Source organism: Lissotriton helveticus, chromosome 11 (assembly GCF_964261635.1).
Source record: "Lissotriton helveticus chromosome 11, aLisHel1.1, whole genome shotgun sequence".
NCBI lineage: Eukaryota > Metazoa > Chordata > Amphibia > Caudata > Salamandridae > Lissotriton > Lissotriton helveticus.
In genome coordinates, this window is record NC_136072.1 from 2,417,964 (window position 1) to 2,444,018 (window position 26,055).

The following is a 26,055-nucleotide window of genomic DNA, read 5'->3' on the forward strand; positions in this document are numbered from 1 at the left end:
GGAAGGGCAGTGCACCGGAGGATCCAAGATTGGCAAAAGGCACTACATTGTGGTACAAAAAATAATAAAGACTGGTGGCGGTCTTTATTGAACCCTGAAGACTGAGCAAGAAAATTATAGAGGCAAGTGTATGAGTGTTAGAGCATACAAGTGTATGAATAATAGGAAAGGAATCCCATCAGCCCACCCATATGGCGGAGCCTCATCATCTGGGATTAAGTAAGGTCATGGTCCAGATAAGGAGACACACCTGATAATCTTGTGTGTGTTTATCTCCAATTCTCCAAGACCGCCCGAGATGGATCCGACCCAGAGTACAATGTGTGGGTGTAATGGTGTGGGAAAACAAATATGCAGTGAAGAAAAGTGTAATCAAAAAGCAAAAACAAGTGCTAGTTAAAATTGGCTACCATGATGTAGGGAAATCTTTATTAGAGGTAAATCATGGTGTCAAGATTAAAAGAGAAAGTGTATAGCAGTCTGAAATATTGACTGTCCTATATAGTTGGTATCATGGTCAACATGTTTCTGCCATGCAGGGGCATCTCCCCTACCAGGCTTTCATCAGGACCAATTAGGATACACTACTGCAACAGGGTTGCGAGACGGATTTAACTGTCACCCCTGAGGCATGATGGGAAGCCAGGGGTCATGGCTGCCTTAAAGGCACGTTGACAGTTTTTGTTGAAAATGGTTTCATTTTCTATGCTATTGCTGTTCAATGCAGCCTGTGGCTAACAATGTATAGTTATTGGCAATTTACAAGATTTATGAGTCTTGTGCTCATTACAACACAGCGTTTAAGAGTTATTTGACCTAATGTGTTTTTTGTTTCATTGCTTTTTCAGTATATGTATGATTATTTACATTGTTTAGCCCCATCTTTGGGGCTGCATTGGTGTGAGAAAAAATGATATATGTGTATACATATTTGTGGAGCTATTTATATGTAATTTACATATATATTTTTATAATATTTCCGGGGTCCCCGCACGTGGGCGGGAATATTCAGTGCTTATGACCTTGATGAGGATCCCCTGGTAGAGGACTAGGATTACAGGTAAGTAACTTATCCATCTGGTCACATTTGCTCCGCTTTCAGAGACGGAGGTCAAGTAGGTTGCAGTTAGGTTGAGGACATTTTTTAAAGGTACTAGTCCTACACCTCCAACACCCAGATACCACAACAGTTTCATAATAACTACTCTCACTATTCAAGTGTATCACAGGTGTAAAAAAAAGGTCATTAGTCTCTCCACACTATGTAACTAGGTTTTTATTTCAGTAATGTCTCCATTTAAAGAATTTAACTTTCAAATGAAATTCATTTCTTAATCACATGCCATACATATCCATTCAGTTAGTCATGAAAGTAATTGGCATGAAAACTTCAGAAGCAGATGACTATTCACAAGGCTTCAGTTATCACGCATTATCTTTTCATCCAGTGAGGCTTCACAACAGAGTGCTTCATTCACCATCATATTTAAGCACTTCTGGTTGCCACAAACACTGCAATATCCACGGTTTGAGACAGAAGGGCACTTATGATGTTATGTATGACACCGTGTTTGTAAGGGCAGAGGTAATGCTCGCTGAACTTCTTCACAAGAGCGAGTAGATTTACATTTTACACATTGTCTTATTAATGAAAATTTCAAAACAAACATTCACTAACCAAAAATTGAAAATAAAGAAACTTTGCAGACATTCAAAGTGTAGGTTTATCCAACCAAGCACATATCATAAAATACATCATTCAGTACGAGTACCAGAACTTCTGCTTATTGTATATACAAAATATTTAGCAATACTGTTGCACAGTCTTAATGTACTAATCCTAATGGTATCAGGGTTAGATATAAAGACGCTACATCTCATGCTATCCTATTCGGGGAAACATATGTGTTAAAGACAGGAGATCCTAATGTTGGAGGGTCCCGCACTGCACTGTACAGCTACTTCCCAGTACACCAATGGTTTTTGTATTCTTCATAAAGTCTTCCTGTTGAGAGGCATGCTGGTGTTTAGTCTAGGTGCTCTTTGATTTTTCTCCCAGTCGGTGCACAGAACTCAGTGATATAGAGCAAACGCCAAGCACATCATTTGTTTGAGAATATTTCCAAAGGACGAAGTGTGTTTTCCTTTAATTTCCTTAGTTGCAAAGTTTTGTCTGATATTTCAAGTATGTTTATTTCTTCAGGTACTTTGTGTGTCTTGTTCCTAATGTATGGCTTTTCTGGTCTGTTTTGCAAATGTCAACATTGTATTTCCTCTTGCTCATTTAATCTGAGTTTTTCCTACGCCTGCAGACCTCTTTAGGCTCGCCATTAAACAACTTGTGTTATTTACCTTTAAGGTTTTGTCACCACTTTAGTTTTTATCGAATTTTGTGTTTTTTTTTGGTTCATTATTGAAGACAATAATAAGATCTTTGAGATGCCATTAATCCACGAGTTCTAACTATCAGTCCTTAAATTTTTGTCATAGGATTGGCTGCATTTACTCTACTTACTATTTGTTATATTTTCAACATGTTTCTTCAAATCGGTGGAATTAGCCTCCTTCTCGCTTCAGTTTCGTAATGGACAACAGTGTCACTGCCCTCTTTGTTATTCCCTTAATGGTAAGGCAACCCTACTCATGCATCTCATTTGAATTCAGTTTTTGATACAAAATATAATTTATAATGCAACCACCATTTGCTCTAATATTATAGATTTTAGAAACCATGTAAATACATTGATTACATGTGCATGTTCATTAGAGGTATCTTTAGGCTGTTTTAACATTTTCTTGATGCGAGTCTCAACTCTGATTGTAATTTATTTGCGGTGCCCGATTCCGGTGGCTGTACTATATAACTTTTTAATTGTTGACATGTTGGATCCTCTGCATGTCTAGGTATTGTGATCATTCTTCTCTTAATAAAATGTTCTTTTTCATTCTAGTTTTTCTTTTGTTTCATAACGGGGTTCGGAAGATTACAAAGGCAGCCACTATTAGATGTTGGGTAGGTATGGGTTACCCTTAGTAAGACAGAGCTGCCCGTTTGCTCGAGGGCACTAGGCTTCGCTGCAAAAAATAAAGGGGATGTTCACATTGGTGATTGAATGTAAGAAAATATTTTGCAACAAGTGGAGGGGGAAATTCATGAGGAGACTGCCCAGTGCTCAAGCACTCCAGCACTCTGCTTTCAAAGCAAGTGTATCACTAGATGGCAAAACTATTTAATAGTGCAAAATGTCAAGATGTGGTTACATTTTCTTGTAACATCAGCACTTCGAGGGACCCTCTTTATACTATTAACATTAGAATTGATTTGGTGCTCTTAAAAGGGAGAGGGAGAATAATCTTTCAAAAATACAGTTTTTGAAGAAAGGTTATTTATAAAATATATACATTTTGAAACTTTAGCTATTAAATGATCTACTCAAAAAGTCAATTATGTATCTGCTTAGAGAGCAAAAAGTTCATTTCTCCCGGGTCGCAGTCACCAGTATAACAAGGAATTCCCTAGACTGGGTTGAAGAGGCACTACAAATGTTTTGAAGTACTCTGAGAAATGTATACTTTAATGTTGGTTAAGTTGAAACACTTTGGTAGCTGAAAGCCAGACATATAGTAGATTAATGGAGCTACCACAAATAAGAGAAGTGAATTCAATAAAAATAAAAGCATGCATCTCAAGAATCAAAACAATTTCCAATGCAAGTAAGGAAACTACACCTGCCATGACACTTCAGGATGCTTTAGCATGTTCACTCTCACATTCCCCCCAAAATGGGGTCTCCAACCTATTAGAAGCCCATTACTATTTCTGTTACATAATTCTCCTATTAGTTTAAACAAACACAATGCCTACCGTACATCTATTTTTCTACTACAGTGTATAGGGTCATCTGTAGAAAAACACAAATGGCAAACAGGTTGATTAATTTCAGAGAGAAATACAAATTAAGGTCTCATAAAACCCTCACTTCAAGACTGAATACTTTCTTCAATTAATCCACCCATGAGCCACACTTCTATTTTCAACATGTCAGACTGCTGTCTTCCTGATGCTGTTTATTTTGAATAGTTTTGAATGGAAACCATCTGGTTCTACTGATTTAAGTTGTTGGTTTTTCAGTGATGTATTCGGTTCAATACCGGATTGCTTTCCTCTCCAAAACAATGCATTACAGGACTTATTTGTTGGGGCCGTTTTAAGCTATTATTTTGGGGTTTTCATCATTTTCTTCCTGGAGCGTAGATCTTCGCAGGTATGCTTTCTGCGATGTTGGTTGTAATCGCCCTTCCAAGTGAAGCTCTTCCCACAGTCATTACATTTATACGGTCTCTCTCCAGTATGCAGTCTCATATGCACATGTAGATAATCTTTTCGACCAAACCTCTTTTGACAAAACTCACAGGGAAAAGGTTTTTCGCCTGTATGTGTTCTGTAATGCTTGACAAGATTACCCTTTTGAAGGAAGCTTTTGTCACAATCAGTGCATGCATATGGCCCTACTCTGCGATGATCTGCCATATGACTCATGAATTCCTCCTTCAGCCTGCAGATTTTTCCACACATATTACATGTGTAAGTTGGCTGGTTCTGCTCCTCTGTGTTTTCAAGATCATTAGGGAATTGTGAATGTTTCGGACTATGTTCATATTCATTATATTTCTGTAACATTCCTCGTTTGGGCATTCCTTGATACAAACGATTTCCGAATTGAGTTGTTTTTTTTCCTCTTTTGGTCTGGTAACCTTCTCCCCACATTTGCCTTCTCGAGGTTATTCCCTTGTGAGAGCTCTGTGACACCTGGATCTTGCTTTCCCGTGGTAATGATTTACTGGCTGTCTTTTGTTTGGTAAATGGTATAGATGCTCGAACTTTCCTTTGCCTGTTCATAATCCCAACTCCTGCCGGAATGAAATGAAAGTCAGTGAAACACTTTTTAGTTGTAATACAATGACAATTGAGTAAATAACTAAGGCAACGGGGAATCATGATATGCTCCGCTTGTTAAGACACATCCTTCTGTTTCATCTCTCCTACTCTCCCCACACACCTTCTTCCACCCTCCGCCCCCCTGAAAAGCAGGCAGTAAATGTTTCTGTTAATCTCCAAGCATTTAGGATTTCTGTACGGAATTCCACTCTGTAAATCCAGGTCCCCTTCAGTAATTTCCTATTCTGGTGGATGTAACTAGCAATAACAATAATGATTTGAGGATATTCAGGAAAGTAACAGAAATTCCAGCTACCTAGTAACCAGGGTCATAGTAGATTAATAGGTCCAAGAAACGGTTTGTATTCTCAAATATTCTGAACTGAAAATGTGTAATGAAAAAATGTTTTAAAAAAATACATGTGGATATGTATTATGCGTACTGTACTGAGTTTTGTGCGGTCATTGTAGATATTTAGTATACCAATGGTTCCATCAATATAAAAGGTGATGAAACTCATTACGGGCACATGCACAAAAGAAGGGGGTTTATATATTCCTTCAACAAGGAGGAAATGAGGCCACGAGGCACACCATCCCAACCCCACCCACCCAATACTGTGAATTGAACGGCTTGGAACAACATGAAGCAAAGTGCCACAGGTTGACATATACACGCGCGTGCCGCCGCCCCGCTCCCCATCCTTGGGGAAACACAAACCTTCCTGAGTCAATGAGGTTGGGACTACATATCCCAAGAATCACTGGGCTGCGCGATGACTGATGAACATGCTTGCCCTGATAAATAAGCTTAATACCCTGTTGTGCACACAAAGCAGCCCTTCCACATGCAGGGCGTTGAGGACAGGGTTAGGTATGCTGGCAGGTGTGAACTTCTGATAAAGTACGTCTCATTGGCATGTTTTTTTCAAGGTACTTGCTTACTTACTTTACCAATAAAACATATTTAAAGTACACGTTTTCAACAAATATTTTTCCCTCCGTAGTGTTTAACTACATACAGTGTCCGCCTACCTCCAACACCCTATGGAGCAATAGAGACGTGTGGGAAGTGTAGGTCTTGACGTTTATTTTCTGGCACAAGAGTGTATATTCACATGATTGAAAATCATCAACGTTACATTTTAAGGAGTATTCTCACCGCTCCATGTGGGTCTAAAAGGGGTTTCCACCAGCGAGTGTAAACAAATGCATGAATACTTCAATTGGTGAAAACTAACTTTGTGCAACAATGCGTAACAACCATATTAAGTGTAAAAGACGTGGTCTAATATCTCCGTTTCTCTTTACATATCTTTCCAGACAAAAAATAGTGAAATTCCCAAGTATTGGTTCGTACTGGTATACATGTGTTGGAGTTTGTGAGAATGTCCCAAATGATTAATGCACAAAAACAGTGGCAAATAACCACGGAACATCTAGGGGTCTAGAAGAAACTCAGTCCTGAAGAAAGCCATTTGATGCTCTTAGGCAAGGAATTTAGCGGAAACATGTTGACGTAAGATATTTGGGTACATAATATACCCTACTAACATCCTCTCTTAAATGTTTTTAATCTTGCAGAAGGTATCTAAAATAAAGCGACTAACTAAGCATTTATAGGAAGACCTGCAGGCCATTTTAATTACAGATCCCTTGGCAACAAGAGTTCTGCTAACAAACAGCGTTGAGCCCACCCACACACATCAGGTGTCATGGACGAGGACCGGATGATGGAAGAAGTGGGTAAATGTCCACCAGAGACCGAACCTCACAGTCTGTTTGTGTCAGAGGTCCAAACAAAACAGCATGGGCATGTGCGAGCTACAGACATATTCACACAACCTCAGACAGCCACCAGATGGCAATAATATTGGACAGGCTGTGACTTGATGTTCAGATCACACAAAATAAAAGCAAACCCATACTCTGGATGATTTTGAGCAGCATGAAATTGGTGTCCTTTTCAAGGATGAAATAATTCACTCAAGCACGTATGAAGGCCCGCAGATAGGAAAGTATTAATTTTGGAAGTTCTCAATCTTGGACTTACCTGTGGTGCGGCTGGTGTGCTCACTGGTCTCAGATCCATGATAGTCTGTGGAGTCCAAGTCGGCTTCCTCTTCAGAACTTAGTAGGTCATGAGGTGAGATGACAATCGGTTCTGGCACGGGAAGATAAGTCTCCGATCAATACCACAGAACTCTGATGCAACAATATTCTGTAGCTGTATATTTTCATGTACGTGCTTTCGTGCGTGATACTACTTAAGAGTCATCAATAGTCCTCTTATGCTCCGATAGTAATCACGGAGAACACATTTCTTGCTCCCTATTTTTGAAGACTGCACTTGGTGTCACTTCTGGTTGTGATCTTAACTTCTGCTGCCACAAGCGCCTGTCCTATTTGGAGAATAGCATCAGCTACTTCCCCTCCTCTATGGTATAACATATCTGGGACCTTAAATGAACCCACCTCCTTTAGTTTAATCAGGAGATTTCAACTAGTGTTAATGTAAGTTCCTTCCTGAAATGTTTAGAGCGGCCACTTAAACCCACTCCACTGCTATATGTGGGGCAGTGAAGAGCTTACAACTCCTGCCTTATATGCACTTTGTACTGGATGAATGGAGAGAATGGTTGTGGGGATGGAAGTGTGCCGAGGAGAGTAGTGATACAACTGGAGGAGGATGTGGAGGGTGATGTGGTGCGAAGGGGAATGGAGAATTTAGACATGAGAGTGAGGTACCTGACATGCCCTAGGGTGGTAGTGAAGGGAGGTGGGGGTACAAGAGAGGTCAGTGCAGAATTTAGACAAAGTATCAGAGTGTCGGGGCTCGAATGTATGTGGTGCTAGCAGACGATGGCGGAAATGGAGGTTAGTGTATAAGTGGAGGGAATCCAAGTAGCCATGAAGAGTGGTAGAGGTAAGGGCATAGTGGTGGCGCTAGTAAGTATCTGGACTTTGGTGGGATGGTGATGTAAATCGAGAATACAGACGTGATAAGAAAGGGAGGTGGCAGTGGCATTAATGGTGGCATAAATAGCCTAAGGAGAAAAGCCTTCTTCTAGACATAGAGCTGGCCTCTTCTTTACGCAGAGAGCGTGGTGCTTCCATACCTGGGCTATTTCCTTCCGCTTCCGGCTCATCCTTGAAATGTGTTTCATCCATATTATTATCTACAGAAGGAACCTCGGCAGTGACAACTGGACCTGTTCGAACAGGATGCAAAAATATGTGAGTGTAAGACAATAACTACATAATCAATTCACAACTATTAAGCATATAATATACATTTCTATAATGTTCAGACTGCATGGGGACTACCTCAAAGCATTGACAGTCATCAACAGTATGGAGACTGCACACAATTCTTCTTCTTGGATTTACCGCAGTCCAGCATGACACGAAGGCGGCTTCAGGGTGCCCTAAGTGCAGAGTGGATGCATTTCTGGAATGTGGGGGTTCTCATGCAGCAAACAGACAGAACACCATGAGGATGTGGTGAGCCTATTTTTTTTTTTATTATTCTCTAGATTTCCTTTTTATGCATCTTTCCATTGAGTGGAGTTGCTGTATTTAGCCTCTGAAAAAGGAACACTACAGCCAGTAATATACCAGACGTTAATGTAGAGTTCTATATACATAGCCAAGGGTGGTACTACATCAATATATATTAGTGGATTTAGAGATGGCATGCAAACAATGAGGAATAACACGCTGTAACAATGCTATTAAACGTTTTATCCCATATCTTTATGTTGATTGTTTTTCTGTTTGTAATTCTTAATCCTCATCCCAGTAGTTCAAATTACGCTACAGACCTTTGAACATCTGTGAACTACAGAAACAAAACTGATTAGAGCTTTGGGTTATGAAGCTTTCAAACTATAGGTCATTGGTTTCTATCAATCTGGTCTGCACCGATGGAAAGTAAGAACCAGAGAAGTCAACCAGAGACATTTAGCTAAGGTTTGAGATTAAAAGTGAGAATCAACCACCCTGAAAAAGCTATCAGTTTCACCGCAGATATGTTACAAGAGAGAAAGAAGACTAAAGCATGAAATAAAGGTTGCCACTTTTGACATTAAGCGATGTTGAATTCCCTTAAAGTGTTTCGCACGCTCGGGCCTCTTCATAGAGAAGAATTAGTTAAAACCGAACGAAGGGGCAGCAAACGCTAGTCTACTTGTTTTGATCAACAAAGGGAAAACAAGGTTTAGAATTCTCCTAAAAAATGTACCTATTCTGGGGTCGTGGCCAAGGTAAGAACCGGTTGGATGCATCTCTTCTGAGCTCCGCACCCCAGGCCACACTTTTTGCAGCTTAAGGGAAGGGGGGTGGGGGTGGGGGGGGGGGGTGTTGGGTGTTGGGGAATAGGCAACACGGCTGTAAACACCAGGTTGCAAAAGGACAGACATCATGGCTCCCATTTGACCATTTTTTGCCTCTTGAATACCAACTCCTCAGCTACCTAGTTTTCGTTTTCCTTACATTGGACATTTCTGTGTTTATGTACGACATTTGATTGCCTTATGTACGACACTGAGTGCGTGTGTATACACACACACAAAGTTCAATTTATTAGAAGTTCAAACAAATTTAGCATTATCAATTATTGTACTGTGTAGCCAACATAAATGAGGCTTCTTTTAGAATGGTTCAGTATTAATAGGAGGAAGTTACAAAACAACCTGTAAATTCTGCTCTGGTAAGCCTCCTTATGATACTTTACAGGTGCACTGAAACCTAAAATGCAAAAGTCTCCTTTATTGTAGTTTATAAAGGCCAAAATCGTCCGGTGTCTCCATATATGACCAAAATGTAAATCTCAACAAAGTCAAGGCTGTTTATTCCAAACTCTGGTCTCTGCCTTGCATTCTTTTACCTAGCCTACACAGAGTATTGTGGGCAGCTGCCTTACAACAACTGCATTTACTGGCACAAAAGTAAATTCCAACATCAGACACTTAACCCCCCACAAAAAACAGCAGCTCGGCTATTGACAGGCCTCTTTTTATTAGTATAGACGTTTGATAAAAGCCATGAATTAATAAACTGATTACAAGAGTGTATATCGCTGAGATGGAAAATCTTTATCAGCCAAATCACTGCTCAAGCCGGTGCGACTTCCATTCTCATTACTGGGAGGCAAGCGTGCTGATAAAGAAATGATGCAAGTGATGGACGTATTAACATGTATTAAAATATGAGCCAGATTTGCTGCTTAGACAGGCATTCCTCTCATACACATTACTGTAAAGCAAATGCACTTAAAGTACGTTGGTGCATGTGTCTATTAACAAACATAATCAAGTATGGTGGCAACAGTTTCACGTCCTTATCCCGGTCAGGTTTCTCATCACTCACCTGGGGATGGATTAGTGCTGTGACTTCCCTCAGAGTCTTGTTGGCGTGTGGAATAAAGCTCTTCCTTGCCCTTGGCTCTTAGCGAGAAGACCGAGATGGCAATTAACGGACCTGTTTCAAAATGAGAGTATATTTAGCAAAGCAATTGCTTATAAAATTATATTACTGTAGTGTAAGGTGTCTAATGAAACTACAACCTTTCATCGGTTCTAAGAATATTGTCTTAAGGAGAAAAATCTGGATAATCCAACACACAATCAGTCATGCTCACCCTTGACAGAAATCAATCTATATTGGATGATACGCGAGCCATTATTGAGGTGTTCATAGGAAAAAGTACATAGTATGTGAAGAGATACACTTAAAACACACCATGCACACTAGATACAGAAATATACACAGCACAACACACACAATACGTAAGTGTGGATGCTGAAGACAAAATAAGCATATTTCACAAAGATATTTGGAAATCTATAGCCACAGGCATAAATATTTACAATTATTAGGAATTTTCTGAACTCTCCAAGTGTATGCCTGGAAATGCTTTAAGATTACAAAACAAAGAGCATGCCGGAAGTGTAAATATTTTCGGTGCAATACTGTGAACAGGGAAATGTAGTCGCCATCATATTTGTGTAACAACTTTTTTTTCATCTCTTTCTCTGTAATAGGAACATATTTTACATTATGATGAAATCCCTTTCCATAGTTGATGGGGTGTTTCCTTAACATTTTTACCATGCAATCCGATTCAACCCTGCCCTAGACTGCATCAGGTTTCTGGCCTAACTTCTAAGAAGTTATGTGAATTCACAGAAGTTGTAAATCTGCACCAATAAAGGAGTGGAACTATGAAGTTGTAAACTGACCTATGCCAAGAAGGCCCAGTAACTAATACATACAGACAGATGAACGGAACACAATGTGTACAACACAGAAAGATGGATTATGAACACGAGGAGTAAAAAAATACAATGCGAATAAAAGATCAACCTAGACCTACAGAACATAACAAGCATTTACAATGCAATGGTTTCGCCTTCGGAAAAGTTAGAGCTATTGGCATTGTAAATGACAAACTTTTATATATGTGTTGGTTTTGAAATCAGATAAATAAATGGCATTGTCATTTACAATGCCAATAGCTTCATGCAGCAGCGAAGACTTGCCTTCCTTTACACAGCATTAGCGTATTAATATGCAAAGTAAAATACACCACGTGGACTTGTGGAACCGCGGTCATCGCTATGGTGCATTATGCGGTAAAACAAATCTCAAGGAACTGTTACTTACTCAAAAAAAGTTGCATATAAAGAGTAGTGAATTAAAACGATAGGATTTCATACCACCCTGAAATTGCTATTGGGTGTGAACCTGGAAGAGCAAACAGGCAGTATAGCATTACTGGCAATCCCGTGCTACGATAGTGTGGATCAACAATCAGGAAAGTAGGGTGAGATGAGGCAAATTATTTTTTTTAAATCGCCTTATGAATGAATAATCGTTTATTATATAACATTACTAAAATATCCACTACAATAAAATCTCTTTACACCTGGCTGGGAGCAAGGTTACTTCTTGTCTTCGGGTGTATGCAAAAACGATAACCAAATCAGGGATGCCTAACTCACGGGAAGTTAAAACCCGCCCTGCTTATAAGAGGCGAGACACAACATGCAGCCTTCGGAGACGGGCTGGAGAAAAGGAACTCTCGAATCAGATGTCAAACATATTTCAGGTAAAGCACTTCCTCGCCAGGGCGGGTAACCTCAGTCACGCCAGTGTAAGTGACGGGTTAACAGGTGACGCCATCTCACTGGGACATAACCCCGTATTGGAATTCCCATCAACAAATTGTCTTTTCTGGCGTCTGTATTGTTTTTATTAAATTTAACTAAACAGAACTAAAACTCCCAGAATGCGATGATTTTGCAACCAGAAAGAAAAGGACTGGAACCAACTAGTCGTGCACTTCGTGGAAACAACAGGTCGTCCAGGTTACATGCAGCCAGCTCCTAACCGGCCGGATATACATGCAAAGTCAAATTGTCAAATGTATTTTTATTGCAACGTTAATGAAAACCTTCAGAAAACGAGAAAATCAAACGTCTTTCCATGCCCACCATATCAACGATGTGAGGCAGAACCACAGAGCGCAGTGCTTCACATTTTGTAGTCATTTTCACAATCGCCTCTTCCTAAAACAGCTAAAGTGATGTCTAAAGAGATGCTCCTCGTCAAATGACGTCCCGCTTAAATTCATCCGAGGTGATGTCAGCGCAAATGACGTCTAAAATTTCATGAGGCACAGGAAAAAATAACAATCAATGCCACGCGACTAATTAGTTCCAGAAAAGATGACCACAGCAGAAAACATTTAGTTGAGCGGTGCATGTTTGTGGTCTCCAGTAAATGGCTTGACACGCTCGTTCTGATTATCGATTGGATGGCCTGGCACAAATACATTATGGGACTAGGTGAAAAGCAAATATAATTTAAAAGGTACAGAATTTCTTTCACAAACTTTTGCCCGGATTGCTTTTAGTCAGCAGACTGTGGGCTATGCAGGACTTCTGAAAAGATAAGTTTTACATCCAAACACCATACTCGCGTGTCATCTAATGGGGACACTGCAAACTACAGTGTGACGGCCATATTGAGAGCTCTCCAGCCAGTGCCAGGCAACAGCCATCATACCTTTCAACCTATGGAAGCAGCTGGGAGGGTGAGACTCCCATTTTTTCCCCCTAAAATAAGTAGTGAAAAACTCACAACCAGGAAGAGCCCGCGTAGAGGGCCAGCGGCGGCGCGTGCACTGCACTCCCTCAGCCAGCGCTGCCTCTGCATTCCCCTGAGCGCGACGTGGTCTTGCCTCATGTTTGTATGATTGAAGAAGCACGAACAGCGGGGGGGGGGGGGGGGGGGGGGGGGGGGAAGGGCACAGACGACATGAGACGGGGTACAGCAACGAGACACGCAAAGACGTAAAAAACAAAGAGACATGGACAGCGGGAGGGGGGGGGGGGGGGGGGGGGGGGAACGGGCACAGAAACGAGACACGCAAATACGTAAAAAAACAAAGACGACATGAGACGGGGTAAACGTACAAAGGGAAAAGAAAATTACAAACAAAATGCTGCTTACCTGATCGCAAATATAAACTCCTTCCTGGCAACTTCAATTTCGCAGCCCACTCCTGGAGAATACTTTTGGTAACTGACCAAAAAAAAATAAAAAAAATAGGAACCGCCCACCACCGCAATGACGTTTTAAAAGGGGCGGAGAGGGAAAAAATTTACGGAACACCCACGAATCGCCTCGCACAATGACGGACGCCTCTCTCTTCCAATGGCTAGCCTCCATTTATGGAGCTAGCCAATGGAAGACAGAGGCAGGACACAAGCCACATACTATTCTCAAAAGATTTTGCCTGCGCGAAAAGCTACTGCACAGCGGATCGCCAGGCGAAACCTAAAAAGAACCTATGCACAAGAGCATTCTGGAGTATGGAAAAAATATACTCCAGTAGTGCTCACAAATGACAGTCACAAATCTCCACACACAGAAGTATACGTTTGTGGAGTAAATGTGGGGGAGTCAATTTGAAGTGGCGGCAAATAGAGGAATATTTACTACTAAAAGAGTTGGGGTTAGGGAAATGTAAGGAGGGGTTTCGGGAGAAGCATTTACATTTTAAAACACACTCTCACAAAAGATTAAGAAGATTGGCAATCACTAAAGTTAAACCTATAATTAGAACAGTAGTACAACCTACAAAATGGGCTCAAATCTACTCCAGCAAGGCACTACAAATGGTCAATCATTGGTACCGCAACACTCATAGAAAGCAAAAGGGCAAAGGAATAACACAAACATAACATATGTAAGAGATCTATATTTTCACTGGAAAAAACCCCAAAGGTTACAGGGACGTTATAGTTAGGAAATAGAATTTTTAAAAAAACATAGAAACTCACTGGAAAAAAATCAAAGGTTTACAGGGACATTAAAGTTAGGCTCAGATTTCACTCAGCACCAGGACACCTTCGGGTAGCAGTTGTGTTTTACAAATGCAGTTAACATTAACAACATACAAAACCAGTGAAATTCAGCAGTTACAGTTAGCTGAGCTAACTATAACTTGTGCCCCTGCAATGAACTGCTTATGACCTTACATATTACATCATTCATGACATGGTCAGCGACATCACTGATGACATATCAAATGACATCATCCAGGGACTGAGTGTTTTTCTAAAAAAAGTTTGAGTGTTAAATATATATACTAAGATGTATTGGTGAATCAGTGGGTGTACGAGTGCCTGTATGGACGATTCTGTGGGTGCATGACTAACTGTATAAGTGAGTGATTAGGTGTCTCAGTGAATGTATGGGTGAGTGACTGGCTGTGTGAATGTTTGTATCAGTCTATCAATTGGTGTCTGAGCCGCTGTATGGATGTGCGAGTGGGTACGTGAGTGGCTGTATGGATGACTGATTGGTTGTCTAAGTACATGTATGTGTGGGTGGGGAGAGTGTGTGTGACTGCCTGTATGGATGAGTGAATGAGTTTGGTGGGTGAGTCATTGGCTGTATGGGTTAGTGAGTTTGTGTGTATGTGAGGGGCTGTATGGGCAAGTGTGTGTGTGTGTGTGTGTGTGTCTGTGTGGGTCTGTGTGGGTGAGTGCGTGTGTGGGTCTGTGTGGGTGAGTGAGTGGATGTGTCAGTGGTATATGGGTGGTAACTGGGTATGTGGAAGTCAGTTTTAGTGCGTGATGGGGTATATGAGTGACTGTATGGGTGAGTGAATGTGAGAGTGGCTGTATGGGTGAGGGTGTGCTTGTGTGAGTGACTGTATAGGTGGGTGAGTATGTGTTTGTATATGTATGAGTAAGTGGCTGTGTGATAAACTGCATGGGTGAGTAGGCGTGTGAGTAGCTCTATGGGTGACTGGCTCAGTGTGTGAGTGGTTGTATGGGTGTATGAGTGGTTATGTCAGTGGCTGTTTTAGTTGGTGGGTATATGAGTGGTGTGGATGAATATGTGGATTTATGTGTAGATCGATGAATCAGTGAGTGGGTGTGCAATTACTGGAATGGGTCTGTGTATGTATTTGTGAACGGTCGAGTGGGTTTATGAAAGGCTCTTGTGGGTGTGAGGGGGTGCATTAGAGATTCTCTGGATGAGGTCATCAGTGACGTCATTTTAGATGTTAATGATGTCACTGATCATGTCATGAGTGGTGTAATATGTGAGGTCATAAGCAGTGCATTGCGGTGGCGCAAGTTAGTTAGCTCAGCTAACAGTAACTGCTGAATTTTACTGTTTTTTTGTACGAGAGAAATCTGAGCCTAACTAGAATGTCCCTGTAACCTTTGGGTTTTTTCAGTGAAGTTTTAAGCTTTTTTTTTCCCCAACATGAACTTAGAAGCCCATCACAATGCACTGTGGGGATGGGGTTGAATGGAGGGCCTGGCACTGTTCTGCTCCCTTTCCTCATTGCCATCCACTGTCCATGTCAATTACACTGCTCCCTCTGTGTGTAGCCCTTGTTCTGCCACAGCCCTTCCTGCCTTCTCCAAACAGTTAGTTTGCTGCCCCATCCACCTTCTCCTTTTCCCTACTCACTGTTGTCCGGGCCCATGCACCAGCCCCTTCCTCCTGCCCTGCATGGTCCAATGTGCTGCCACTGCCTTCCATTTAGCTTGATGTCCCTGCCCACTCTTCCTGCCCTCCGGTCCCCAATTCTATTCAGCATCATTGTCCCCATGCCTAGCCTCTGTGGTTGGCTTGCTGCCCCTTGCCCTCCGATGTCTGTATGTGTGCCCCTGCTCCCTCCTTTTGGCCCACCATATTCCATGGACCTGCCACCCTCCCATCTACTCCGACTGTTCTGTTTAGCTGTCACTGTCCCTCCCACCTGCCTAGCATGGTCAATGGCTGTCGCCTGTCCCTGCCACCTCCACACTGCCTGTCCATGTTCCATGCCCCTATTCTCTCCCACCGGTCCTCCGTGGTCCATTTTTCTGCCACTCCCTTCTGCCCAGCATTCTGTGCTGCAACTGCTCTTCCTGCCTGTTGTGAAGACCCTTCCCCTGCCCTCTTGTCTGTCCAGTTCTTACCCCTCCCTTCTGACCACCAAGGCTGTTGTTCTGGACAGAACTCCGTTTTCCATGTGAAGACCCCTATCCCCCTCCCTCCTGCCTTGTTTTGTCCGCTTTCGTTCCCCTTCCTCCTGTCCTTCATGGTCAGTTATGCTGGAACTGTCCCTCTTGTCTGTCCGCTATGGTCAGCTTGCAGCCCTTGCCACTTTCCCATCTGCTCTCTGCTGTTAATGTGCATTGCCGTATTCCCTCCCTACTGCTTGCCATGGTCTGTTGCTGCACTGCCGTCCCGCTTGCCCTGTGCGATGTATTGTGCTGCGGCAACCCTCAACTCTTGCGCTGCGAGTCAGTTTGGTGCCCCTATGCATCTCCTCCTGCCCTCTCTTATCTGAGTCAGTGTCCCTACCCCATTCCTCCTGCCCTCCGTGATCCAATGTACCAAACTTGCCAACATTATGACTTTGGTAAGAGGGATATTTTGAGGAAAAAAAACCTGGGGAATCGATTTTCCCCATTGACTTACATTGAAAAGAGAGAGGAGATTTTAGGCAGGAGACAAATAAAATAAAGGCCTTTTGGACTTAAAACATCAGGAGTCTCCTTCCTCAATCGGGTTTTTTGGCATGTATTATTGAACTGCCACTGCCTCTTCCCTTCTGCCCTCAGTGGTCTTTTATATTGCAACAACCTTCTCTTACCTGTACAGCATGGTCCCACAAGGAGAAAATGGACTCCCCATGGTTGCCTGGCTGGGTGCCGTCCCGACCAATCACAATGCTGCCATTGCAGAGTTTTGATTGGCTTAGGGGAGGGGAGGAAGGCTGCCTGCGGCTGCTTCCTGTTGAGGACGCGGGACCGGCAAAGGTAAGCGAAGAGCAGTGTCCCAATCTTAACACTGATGACTGGGTACTGATCAAACAAGCATTGAAAATGCAATAGGTCTCGCTTTTAATTAAGTTAAAGCCATTTGCGTTGCTAATGTTATTGTATAGCAAAGAAAATGGCTTTAACTTAATAAAAGACGAGACCTATTGCATTAGTAATGCTTGTTCAATATTAAACACACGCCATAGTTGCTGCTTATTTATCTTATACAATGAACAACCATTGACAAAGCCAAAAGTCCTGACTTGTTTCATTCAGGGGTATTCATGGCCTCTCGGCGCCGGTGCTCGAGCACTCCCTGGAGAGGCGCCCTACAAACAGCAATGCAGTTAGTCATGGCTATCCTGCCCAAAGAGCGCGAGCGGGGGACGGGGCTGCAGCCAAACACATTTTTGGCTCCTAACATCCAGGGGCTATAGGGATGGTGACTGAATTAAAATACGGATGCCTGGGGCACACATGAGAGCAATACGAGTCGAAAGGCATGGACTAACCTAGGAGGGTACGGCATCTGCGCGTCAGCGCGAGCTGCATTGACGGGACAGATTTTGCAAGGTGTTTAATTTCCAACTTTTGGTTAATGCTGTTCCTTTTCATGGACTTTCCAAGCCTCTTAAGACCCTCGATAACCCGATGGAGTATTCGTGACAGAATCTCCCACACAGATGTCACAGCCTGTTGGTGTAAACGACCCTACGTGCCATCTGTAACCAGGCACCCCCAAGTGTGCAAATCCCCTTACCGCGCAAAGCGCTCCGCTGCCTTTCCGGGCTAGATCGGCGCTACATAAGTATCCCTAAATAAATAGATAATCACATAAATACATTAAGATGCCTTGTAATTTGAGAAGATACAAAGCTACAATCAGCTGTGAGCAGGGTCTAACTCCACAGAGCAATTCAAATTGTGAAGAAATGCTACACAACCACTAGGTCCCCATTCCAGTTACCCTCTTAAATGTGTGTATCTTCTGAATGAATGTATGTACACGAGTGTGACTTAAACTTTACAATGTGGTCAATTTACTGTCTAATTGTAGAATCAAGGAAAACAAGTGAACAAATTACAAAAGCTAATGTTACATTACATGAGGCAAAAGTGATCATCGTGAGACAACAAAATACAAGAGGAGCGAACGGTGCATTACAGGAGGAGACGAGAGAACAATCACCGCCGCAGCCCAGAGGAAAACACCGGAAGCAGATGTCCGGCCCGCCGCCTGGTTGTGGGCGGGGCCGGAAAGAGGTGTGTCGAATCCCAGTGCCTCGCGGAAGCTTTGCCTCAGCCTGTTGTGACCGGAGATGCCGTGCCAGCCATGGCGGGGGGGGGGGGGCCCGTGCAGAAGATGGAGCCCCCGCTGGAGAAGGAGAGACCGGCCCGCCGGCGAGCGCCAGCCGACCCGGTGAGTCCCGATGTATGCGGCGGCCGGGGGCCCTTCTATGTATGCGGCGGGGGGGGGGGGGTGTCTCTGTATGTGTGTGTGTGTGGGGGGGCGCGCGCGCGTGTCTGTGTGCCTTCCTGCCTGCGTGTGCATGTGTGTGACTGTGGCAGGGGACGTGCACGGCGCCAGGCTGGGCGTGCGCGCTCACGAGGTCGAATCTCGGCCTGCAATGCGCGTCCCACTTTGCTGTCCTCATTCCCCGAAAAGTAACAACATAAGTTGTCTCGCTAGACGCAAAAGCTTCGCTTTTGCTTACGTCTAGCGAGACCTAAAAAGGACGTTTAAAAATGCTGTGTGGAGCCAAGGTGAAAAGGACCCTTTCAGGTGATTCTCATCAGCCAGGCTAGGTTGAATTCAGTGGCAAAGTGAGGGTCAAGACTGATTTGCATATGGCTCGGTCTGAACTTTGGTGGCGAAGTGAGCTCAAGAACGATGATGGATTCAACCCAGATCTGTGACTGGGGTGAGTGTCTGAAAAGTTGCAGTGCTCCGTCCATCATCTCCTTGTGTTTGCTTTGTTCACCCTAAGTTGGCAGGGTATGCCCAGACAGGGGCCCCTTGCTCACTTTGCCACTGGATTCAAGCTAGCCTGGCTGATGAGGGGTGTTACCCAGAAACCAGTCCCAGGTTGTGTCCGGTCCAGGTAAGACCGGGCTTGGCAGTTTGGGCTGGACTGTTCCCATGAGGAACAGGGTCAAGGCTTGGTCTGAACTCGGATGGCAAAGTGAGCAAAAGAACGATGATGGATTCAAACCAGATCCGTCACTGGGGGTGAGTGTCTGAAGAATTTCAGCACTCCGTCCATCATCTCCTTGTGTTTGCCTAGTAATGGAACTAGGTATCACTGGGGCATATCTGCTCATGCAGATATGCCCTCACATATTTATATTGCACCCTGACTTACATATAAGGCATGCACTGCATTTGGGTATTGCACATAGGGAGTATGCAATGTTATGTTTTCAGAAGAGCTTGCACCCTTTTATGTATAGTGAAGTGGCAGTCTGCATGCAGTTTTTGTGGGGGTTCTTTGGGTGGAAAAATACATTCTGCAGCCCAGAGGGACCTTCTTTAATACTCCTGCTCATAGGTACAATTAACTAGGAACTTACAAGGGTGCTAAAGTCTTAGAGAATTGGGTTACAATTGAACACATGTACAGTTTTTAGGGAAAGAGCACTGGCAAGTGTTTAGCAAAGACCAAGTGCACATCCAGTCAAGTAAATCCGTACCATTGGGCAAAAAGTGGCAGTGATCATATCACCAAAGGGCACTTCCCTGCACTACTCGACTTCTCTCTTTTCCAACACAAAAAGAAGCCAACACCCATGACCTTTTCAATGCCCCCCCACGACATTACACCAGCTTCTGCAGCGCACAAATCCATAACCTGGAGAGAAAAAATGTTCAAGAAATGTTTTCTTTACAGATATCAAAAAGAATCCTTTCGGAATGGTTATCCTTCCAACAAAAGGAATTGCCTAACTGCAAATCATAGGCTCAACCAATTGTTCTTTATATGTTGGGGACCCTCCTATCACCACCTGGCCTGGGCAAAATTTGAATTACACTGGAGTAATATTGAGTAACTCTTGACGTAAAATTACCCCAAAGTATGCCTTTGTGCCCCCTTGAGTAATTTGGCACAGAAATCCTACTACAGAAGCACAGGAACGATGAAGCGGCCGCTGGGACTCTCATTCTGCTGCATTTAGCACAATCTTATGAGCAAAAATGCATCCTCGAGCACATTTTGGAAGTGAGGGTGCATTTTGAGTTTAGAAATTAGAACAAAATGCTGGGATATGCTTCTCTGAAAATCCTGTCTAATCTCACTGAATTTAGCATATTTTCGCTACAGCAAATGACGCGAGTTACACCAACCCCCAACACTGTCATTTTTTACACTGTAAAGACTGTCCTTGAATTGCATATGAAAATTCGTGACTGGTGTCCATAAGAATAATCTGTGCTTTGAGAGTCATTAGTCCTAAAACGAGTGAGGGAATTTCAGCTGGAGTACGCATGCCCAGGACCTGATAATTCAAGGCACAGACACCTGACCTCTCTTTCTTACTGGCGTGAAAGAGGCTGCCAGCAGCAGCACGGATCCTCCTGCCCCTTCAAAAACAAGACGGGAGGGGGGGTAATTAAAACAAACATTACTCCCCCTTAGACATTCTGAAGCCTACTGCCCATTCCCCCAATGCACCATGGCCCTCTTGCTGATGTTTTCCGCCAGCTCAGAGGAAATGGCAAATGTAAACAGTTATTCTCCAGGATTGGGAAAACTGCCAAAAAAAACAGACCAGGTCCCAGTAGTTGTTTTCCATTCCTGTGAGAAAAACTTAGTACAGTAAACTTTTGATTTATGCATCCAAGCCAGAATTGGGATTCAGGCTCCCTGGTATTTCTGCACCAAAAACCATCACACTTTCCATCAGGGTAATAGCAGTGTGTCTCATATTTTACAAACTTTTTGAGAAGGGATTGTGTAACAGTAAAAACGTAGACTCCTCAATTCAGACAACATAAATTATATCCAATACTTTAAGGAAAAGGTGGAATCATGTTGATTATGTGACTTTTTCTACATTCTCAAGACAGAGTAACCTTACCAAGTGAGTACAAGGCCTCCTGAATTTCCTTCATCACGTTATTGTACAGCTCCTTCTGCCACTCGTGTAAAAGCTTCCACTCATCGTCCGAGAAACGGGCCGCAACATCATAAAATGTAAATTCTGCCTGGAATTAAAAAAATATATATAAAAAAAAGCAAAATAATCTAAGCTAAATTGTTACTTGAACTATGCATACATCCTTATCTTGCGGGTTTCTCAAAAAGCAATCCAATCTCGTCAAAAATCACGAGCAAACGCCATGCGAAATTCAGACTTTCATTTATATCAAAATGTTCTCACAGTCTTCATGTAAAGAATCTTTTAAAAGCACATGTGCTCCGACAGGAATTCTGCTGCGGAGTTTTCACCATAATTATGGATTTTCTGTAGCTCTTCCACAAAACATGCCATCTGCTACACAATTTAAAGACTAATAAAACAAAAAAAAAGTGCAAGCGCACAGATCAAAAAAATACATAAAAAGGCACGTCACCAGTCAACTTTGCCTGTCTAGGCAAACTTTTACTACGGTGAAACCTTTGCCTAGACCAGGGGTCTCCAACCTTTTTCATAAGAGCTACTTATGTTCAGTGAAAATCATCCAGACCTACTACAATTAGTGTTGACCACGTCAGACAAATCCACGTTACTCATCACTTAAGTATCATATTTAAATGTATTTTGCAAATCTCCAATGCATGCTGTTCAATTCTGGTATATCTATATTAATTCAACCAAGCAGGAGTGTCTTAATTATCAGGCTGGGCTTCACACAGGAGAGCTACTTACGCTTAGCTGGAGAGCTACCAGTAGCTCAAGAGCTACTCACTGGAGAAGCCAGACCTAGACAGTATTAAGTCTGAATTATAAGCTTTGTGATGCCGCAAAATTTGCCCTTTCTTCCTTCGAGGAACTGGGTCTTCTCTTGCTCCATTATTCCAATGGCCCTGGACATATGCAACTGTTTAAATGCTGCTCATTATATTACATTTACAGTTCAGTGAATTCACTTTTGAACCACAGCGTTTCTGCTAATCTTTCTTTAGCTTCAGTGTCTTGAGAAAATACATAGAAAGCACTGTTATGTTTCAGGGTATCTGGTTAAAGCACAGCTCCTCATGCACCTCCTAACCCCCAGACACACAGCACTGCTCCTCATTTACCCCCTAACTCCCCCCACACAGCACTGCTCCTCACTCACCTCCCAACTCCCCAGACTCAGCACTTCTCAGACACAGCACTGCTCCTCATTCCCCCCTAACTCCCCCCCACACAGCACTGCTCCTCACTCACCTCCCAACTCCCCAGACTCAGCACTTCTCCTCAGGCACAGCACTGCTCCTCACTCACCTCCCAACTCCCCAGACTCAGCACTTCTCCTCAGGCACAGCACTGCTCCTCACTCACCTCCCAACTCCCCAGACTCAGCACTTCTCAGACACAGCACTGCTACTCATTCACCTCCTAGCCCCCCAGGCACAGCACAGCTCCTCACTCATCTCCTAACTTCCCACACACCAGCACTGCTCCTCACTCACCTCCCAACTTCCCAGACTCAGCACTGCTCCTCATTCACCTCCCAACTCCCCAGACTCAGCACTGCTCCTCACTCACCTCCCAACTCCCCAGACTCAGCACTGCTCCTCACTCACCTCCCAACTCCCCACACACAGCACTACTCCTCACTCACCTCCTAACTCCCCACACACAGCGCTGCTCCTCACTCACCTCCTAACTCCCCACACACAGCACTGCTCCTCACTCACCTCCCATCTCCCCAAACAACCCTCACTCACCTCCCAACTCCCCACACACAGCCACTCGTTATCGTGTCAAAGAGGCACTTTGGCTCAATCTACATTAATACTGGTGGAACTGCGTCAGCATAGCTGGTATAATGAATGCAGTGGCTATGCCCAGCACCTTTTTGGTTGTCCCTGGGCTACCGAAAGTTGTACACAGTGGGTTAAATGCCCCTCACAGTTCCTCTCTGCCCCCCCATAGCCCCTCACAGCTCCTCTCTGCCACCAAGAGCCCCTCACAGCTCCTCAGAGCTGCTCTCTGCCCCCAGAGCCCCTCACAGCTCCTCTCTGCTCCCCCAGAGGCCCTCTGCTCATCAGAGCTCCTCTCTCCTCCTCAGAGCCCCTCACAGCTCCTCTCTGCTCCTCCAGAGCCCCTAACAGCTCCTCTCAGCCCCCCAGAGCCCCTCACAGTCCTCTGTGCCCCCCACAGCTCCTCAGAGCCCCCCCACAGCTCCTCTGTGCCCCCCACAGCTCCTCTGTGCCCCCCACAGCTCCTCAGAGCCCCCACAGCTCCCCCAGAGCCCCTCACAGCTTCTCTCTGCCCCCCAGAGCCCCCCACAGCTCCTCTCTGCCCCCCAGAGCCCCCCACAGCTCCTCTCTGCCCCCCAGAGCCCCCCACAGCTCCTCTCTGCCCCCCAGAGCCCCTCACAGCTCCTCTCTGCCCCCCAGAGCCCCCCACAGCTCCTCTCTGCCCCCCAGAGCCCCTCACAGCTCCTCTCTGCCCCCCAGAGCCCCTCTCAGCTCCTCTCTGCCCCCCAGAGCCCCCCACAGCTCCTCTCTGCCCCCCCAGAGCCCCTCTCAGCCCCCCACAGCTCCTCTCTGCCCCCAGAGCCCCTCTCAGCTCCTCTCTGCCCCCCAGAGCCCCTCTCAGCTCCTCTCTGCCCCCCAGAGCCCCCCACAGCTCCTCTCTGCCCCCCAGAGCCCCCCACAGCTCCTCTCTGCCCCCCAGAGCCCCCCACAGCTCCTCTCTGCCCCCCAGATCCCCTCTCAGCTCCTCTCTGCCCCCCAGAGCCCCCCACAGCTCCTCTCTGCCCCCCAGAGCCCCCCACAGCTCCTCTCTGCCCCCCAGAGCCCCTCTCAGCTCCTCTCTGCCCCCCAGAGCCCCCCACAGCTCCTCTCTGCCCCCCAGATCCCCTCTCAGCTCCTCTCTGCCCCCCAGAGCCCCCCACAGCTCCTCTCTGCCCCCCAGAGCCCCTCTCAGCTCCTCTCTGCCCCCCAGAGCCCCCCACAGCTCCTCTCTGCCCCCCAGAGCCCCCCACAGCTCCTCTCTGCCCCCCAGAGCCCCCCACAGCTCCTCTCTGCCCCCCAGAGCCCCTCACAGCTCCTCTCTGCCCCCCAGAGCCCCCCACAGCTCCTCACAGCTCCTCAGAGCCCCCCACAGCTCCTCAGAGCCCCCCCCCACAGCTCCCCTCAGGCACCCCGAATGCCCCCCCCCCGTACCCTCGGCCCCTCCTCTCGCCCCCGGTCCCCGCCGCTCGTGCCCCCCCTCGCTCACCTTCTCTGCTCCGGGCGGGGCCATGGTTCCTCGGCTCTGGGGGGGTACCGTGGGGGGGTGAAGCGCGAGCTTTGTGCAGAGGCCGCGGCAGGTGCACGAGCAGAGCAGACTCCAAACACCGCTCGCTCTGCGAGATCCACCAATGGGAGGCCGGATGACGTCACCGGCCCAGGGCGCATGCGCACAACTAGAGATACTACTCGTCCGAGCATGCACACAGCGCGCGCTGCCGCGGAAACAGGGGCAGGTGGACGAGAAGAGCAGACTACACACATAGTTCGCTCTGCGAGATCCACCAATAGGAGGCCTGATGTCGTCACTGCCCTAGAGCGCATGCGCACAGATTGGAATCCTATTCTTCAGAGCGTGCGCAGACCGCGCGCTGCCGCAGAGCGCGCGAACTCGGAGCGCGGGCAGCGACATAGAAGACGGACGAGGCATGGCCAGCCGTTCCACCTGCCGCGCGCAGCGTCACGCGGGCTTTAAAGGGGATTTAAAAACTGTGCAACACCAGGGGCCCCAATACCAGGGGCCCCAATACCAGGCTCCAATACCAGGGGCCCCAATACAAGGGGCACCAACACCAGGGGCCCCAATACCAGGCTCCAACACCAGGGGCCCCAATACAAGGGGCACCAATACAAGGGGCACCAATACCAGGCTCCAACACCAGGGGCCCCCAATACAAAGGGCCCCAATACAAAGGGTCCCAATGCCAGGGGCTCCAACACCAGGGGTCCCAATGCCAGGGGCTCCAATACCAGGGGCCCCAACACCAGGGGCTCCAACACCAGGGGCTCCAATACCAGGCTCCAACACCAGGGGCCCCAATACAAGGGGCACCAATACAAGGGGCACCAATACCAGGCTCCAACACCAGGGGCCCCCAATACAAAGGGCCCCAATACAAAGGGTCCCAATACCAGAGGCACCAATACCAGGGGCTCCAATACCAGGGGCCCCATTACCAGAGGCCCCAATACCATGGGCTCCCCCAATACCAGGCACCAATACAAGGGGCCCCAATGCCAGGGGCTCCAATACCAGGCTCCAACACCAGGGGCCCCAATACCAGGGGCTCCAACACCAGGGGCTCCAATACCAGGCTCCAATACTAGGGGCTCCAATACCTGGGGCACCAATGCCAGGGGCTTCGACACCAGGGGCTTCGACACCAGGGGTTTCAATACCAGGGGCTCCAATACCAGAGGCACCAATACCAGGGGCTCCAATGCCAGGCTCCAATGCCAGGGGCTCCAATACCAGGGGCTCCAATACCAGGGGCTCCAATACCAGGGGCCCCAATACCAGGCTCCAATACCAGGCTCCAATACCAGGGGCTCCAATGCCAGGGGCTTGAATACCAGGCTCCAATACCAGGCTCCAATGCCAGGG

General features: G+C 45.6%; 1 protein-coding gene across 1 annotated transcript; it reads right to left on the bottom strand.

Annotated features, from left to right (window-relative positions):
• Positions 1–1,258: 1,258 nt before the first annotated feature.
• LOC144791741 (uncharacterized) lies at positions 1,259–24,822 on the bottom strand. Its single transcript, XM_078666509.1, has 6 exons — positions 24,661–24,822; positions 21,361–21,487; positions 10,310–10,420; positions 8,059–8,151; positions 6,993–7,103; positions 1,259–4,911 (listed from the first exon to the last, which is right to left on the bottom strand). The coding sequence occupies exons 1-6, from the start codon at positions 24,682–24,684 to the stop codon at positions 4,217–4,219; spliced, it is 1,161 nt and encodes a 386-aa protein (XP_078522635.1). The 5' UTR covers positions 24,685–24,822; the 3' UTR covers positions 1,259–4,216.
• Positions 24,823–26,055: the final 1,233 nt, after the last annotated feature.

Bases quoted from the DNA above. Each gene is read 5' to 3' on its own strand.
- LOC144791741 (XM_078666509.1), bottom strand. From the start codon at position 24,684: ATGGCCCCGCCCGGAGCAGAGAAG. The intron at 21,488-24,660 runs GTGAGCGAGGGG...TTTTAATTCCAG, and splicing joins CCCCGCCCGGAGCAGAGAAG to GCAGAATTTACATTTTATGA. The intron at 10,421-21,360 runs GTAAGGTTACTC...ATTTTGAAACAG, and splicing joins GGAGGCCTTGTACTCACTTG to GTCCGTTAATTGCCATCTCG.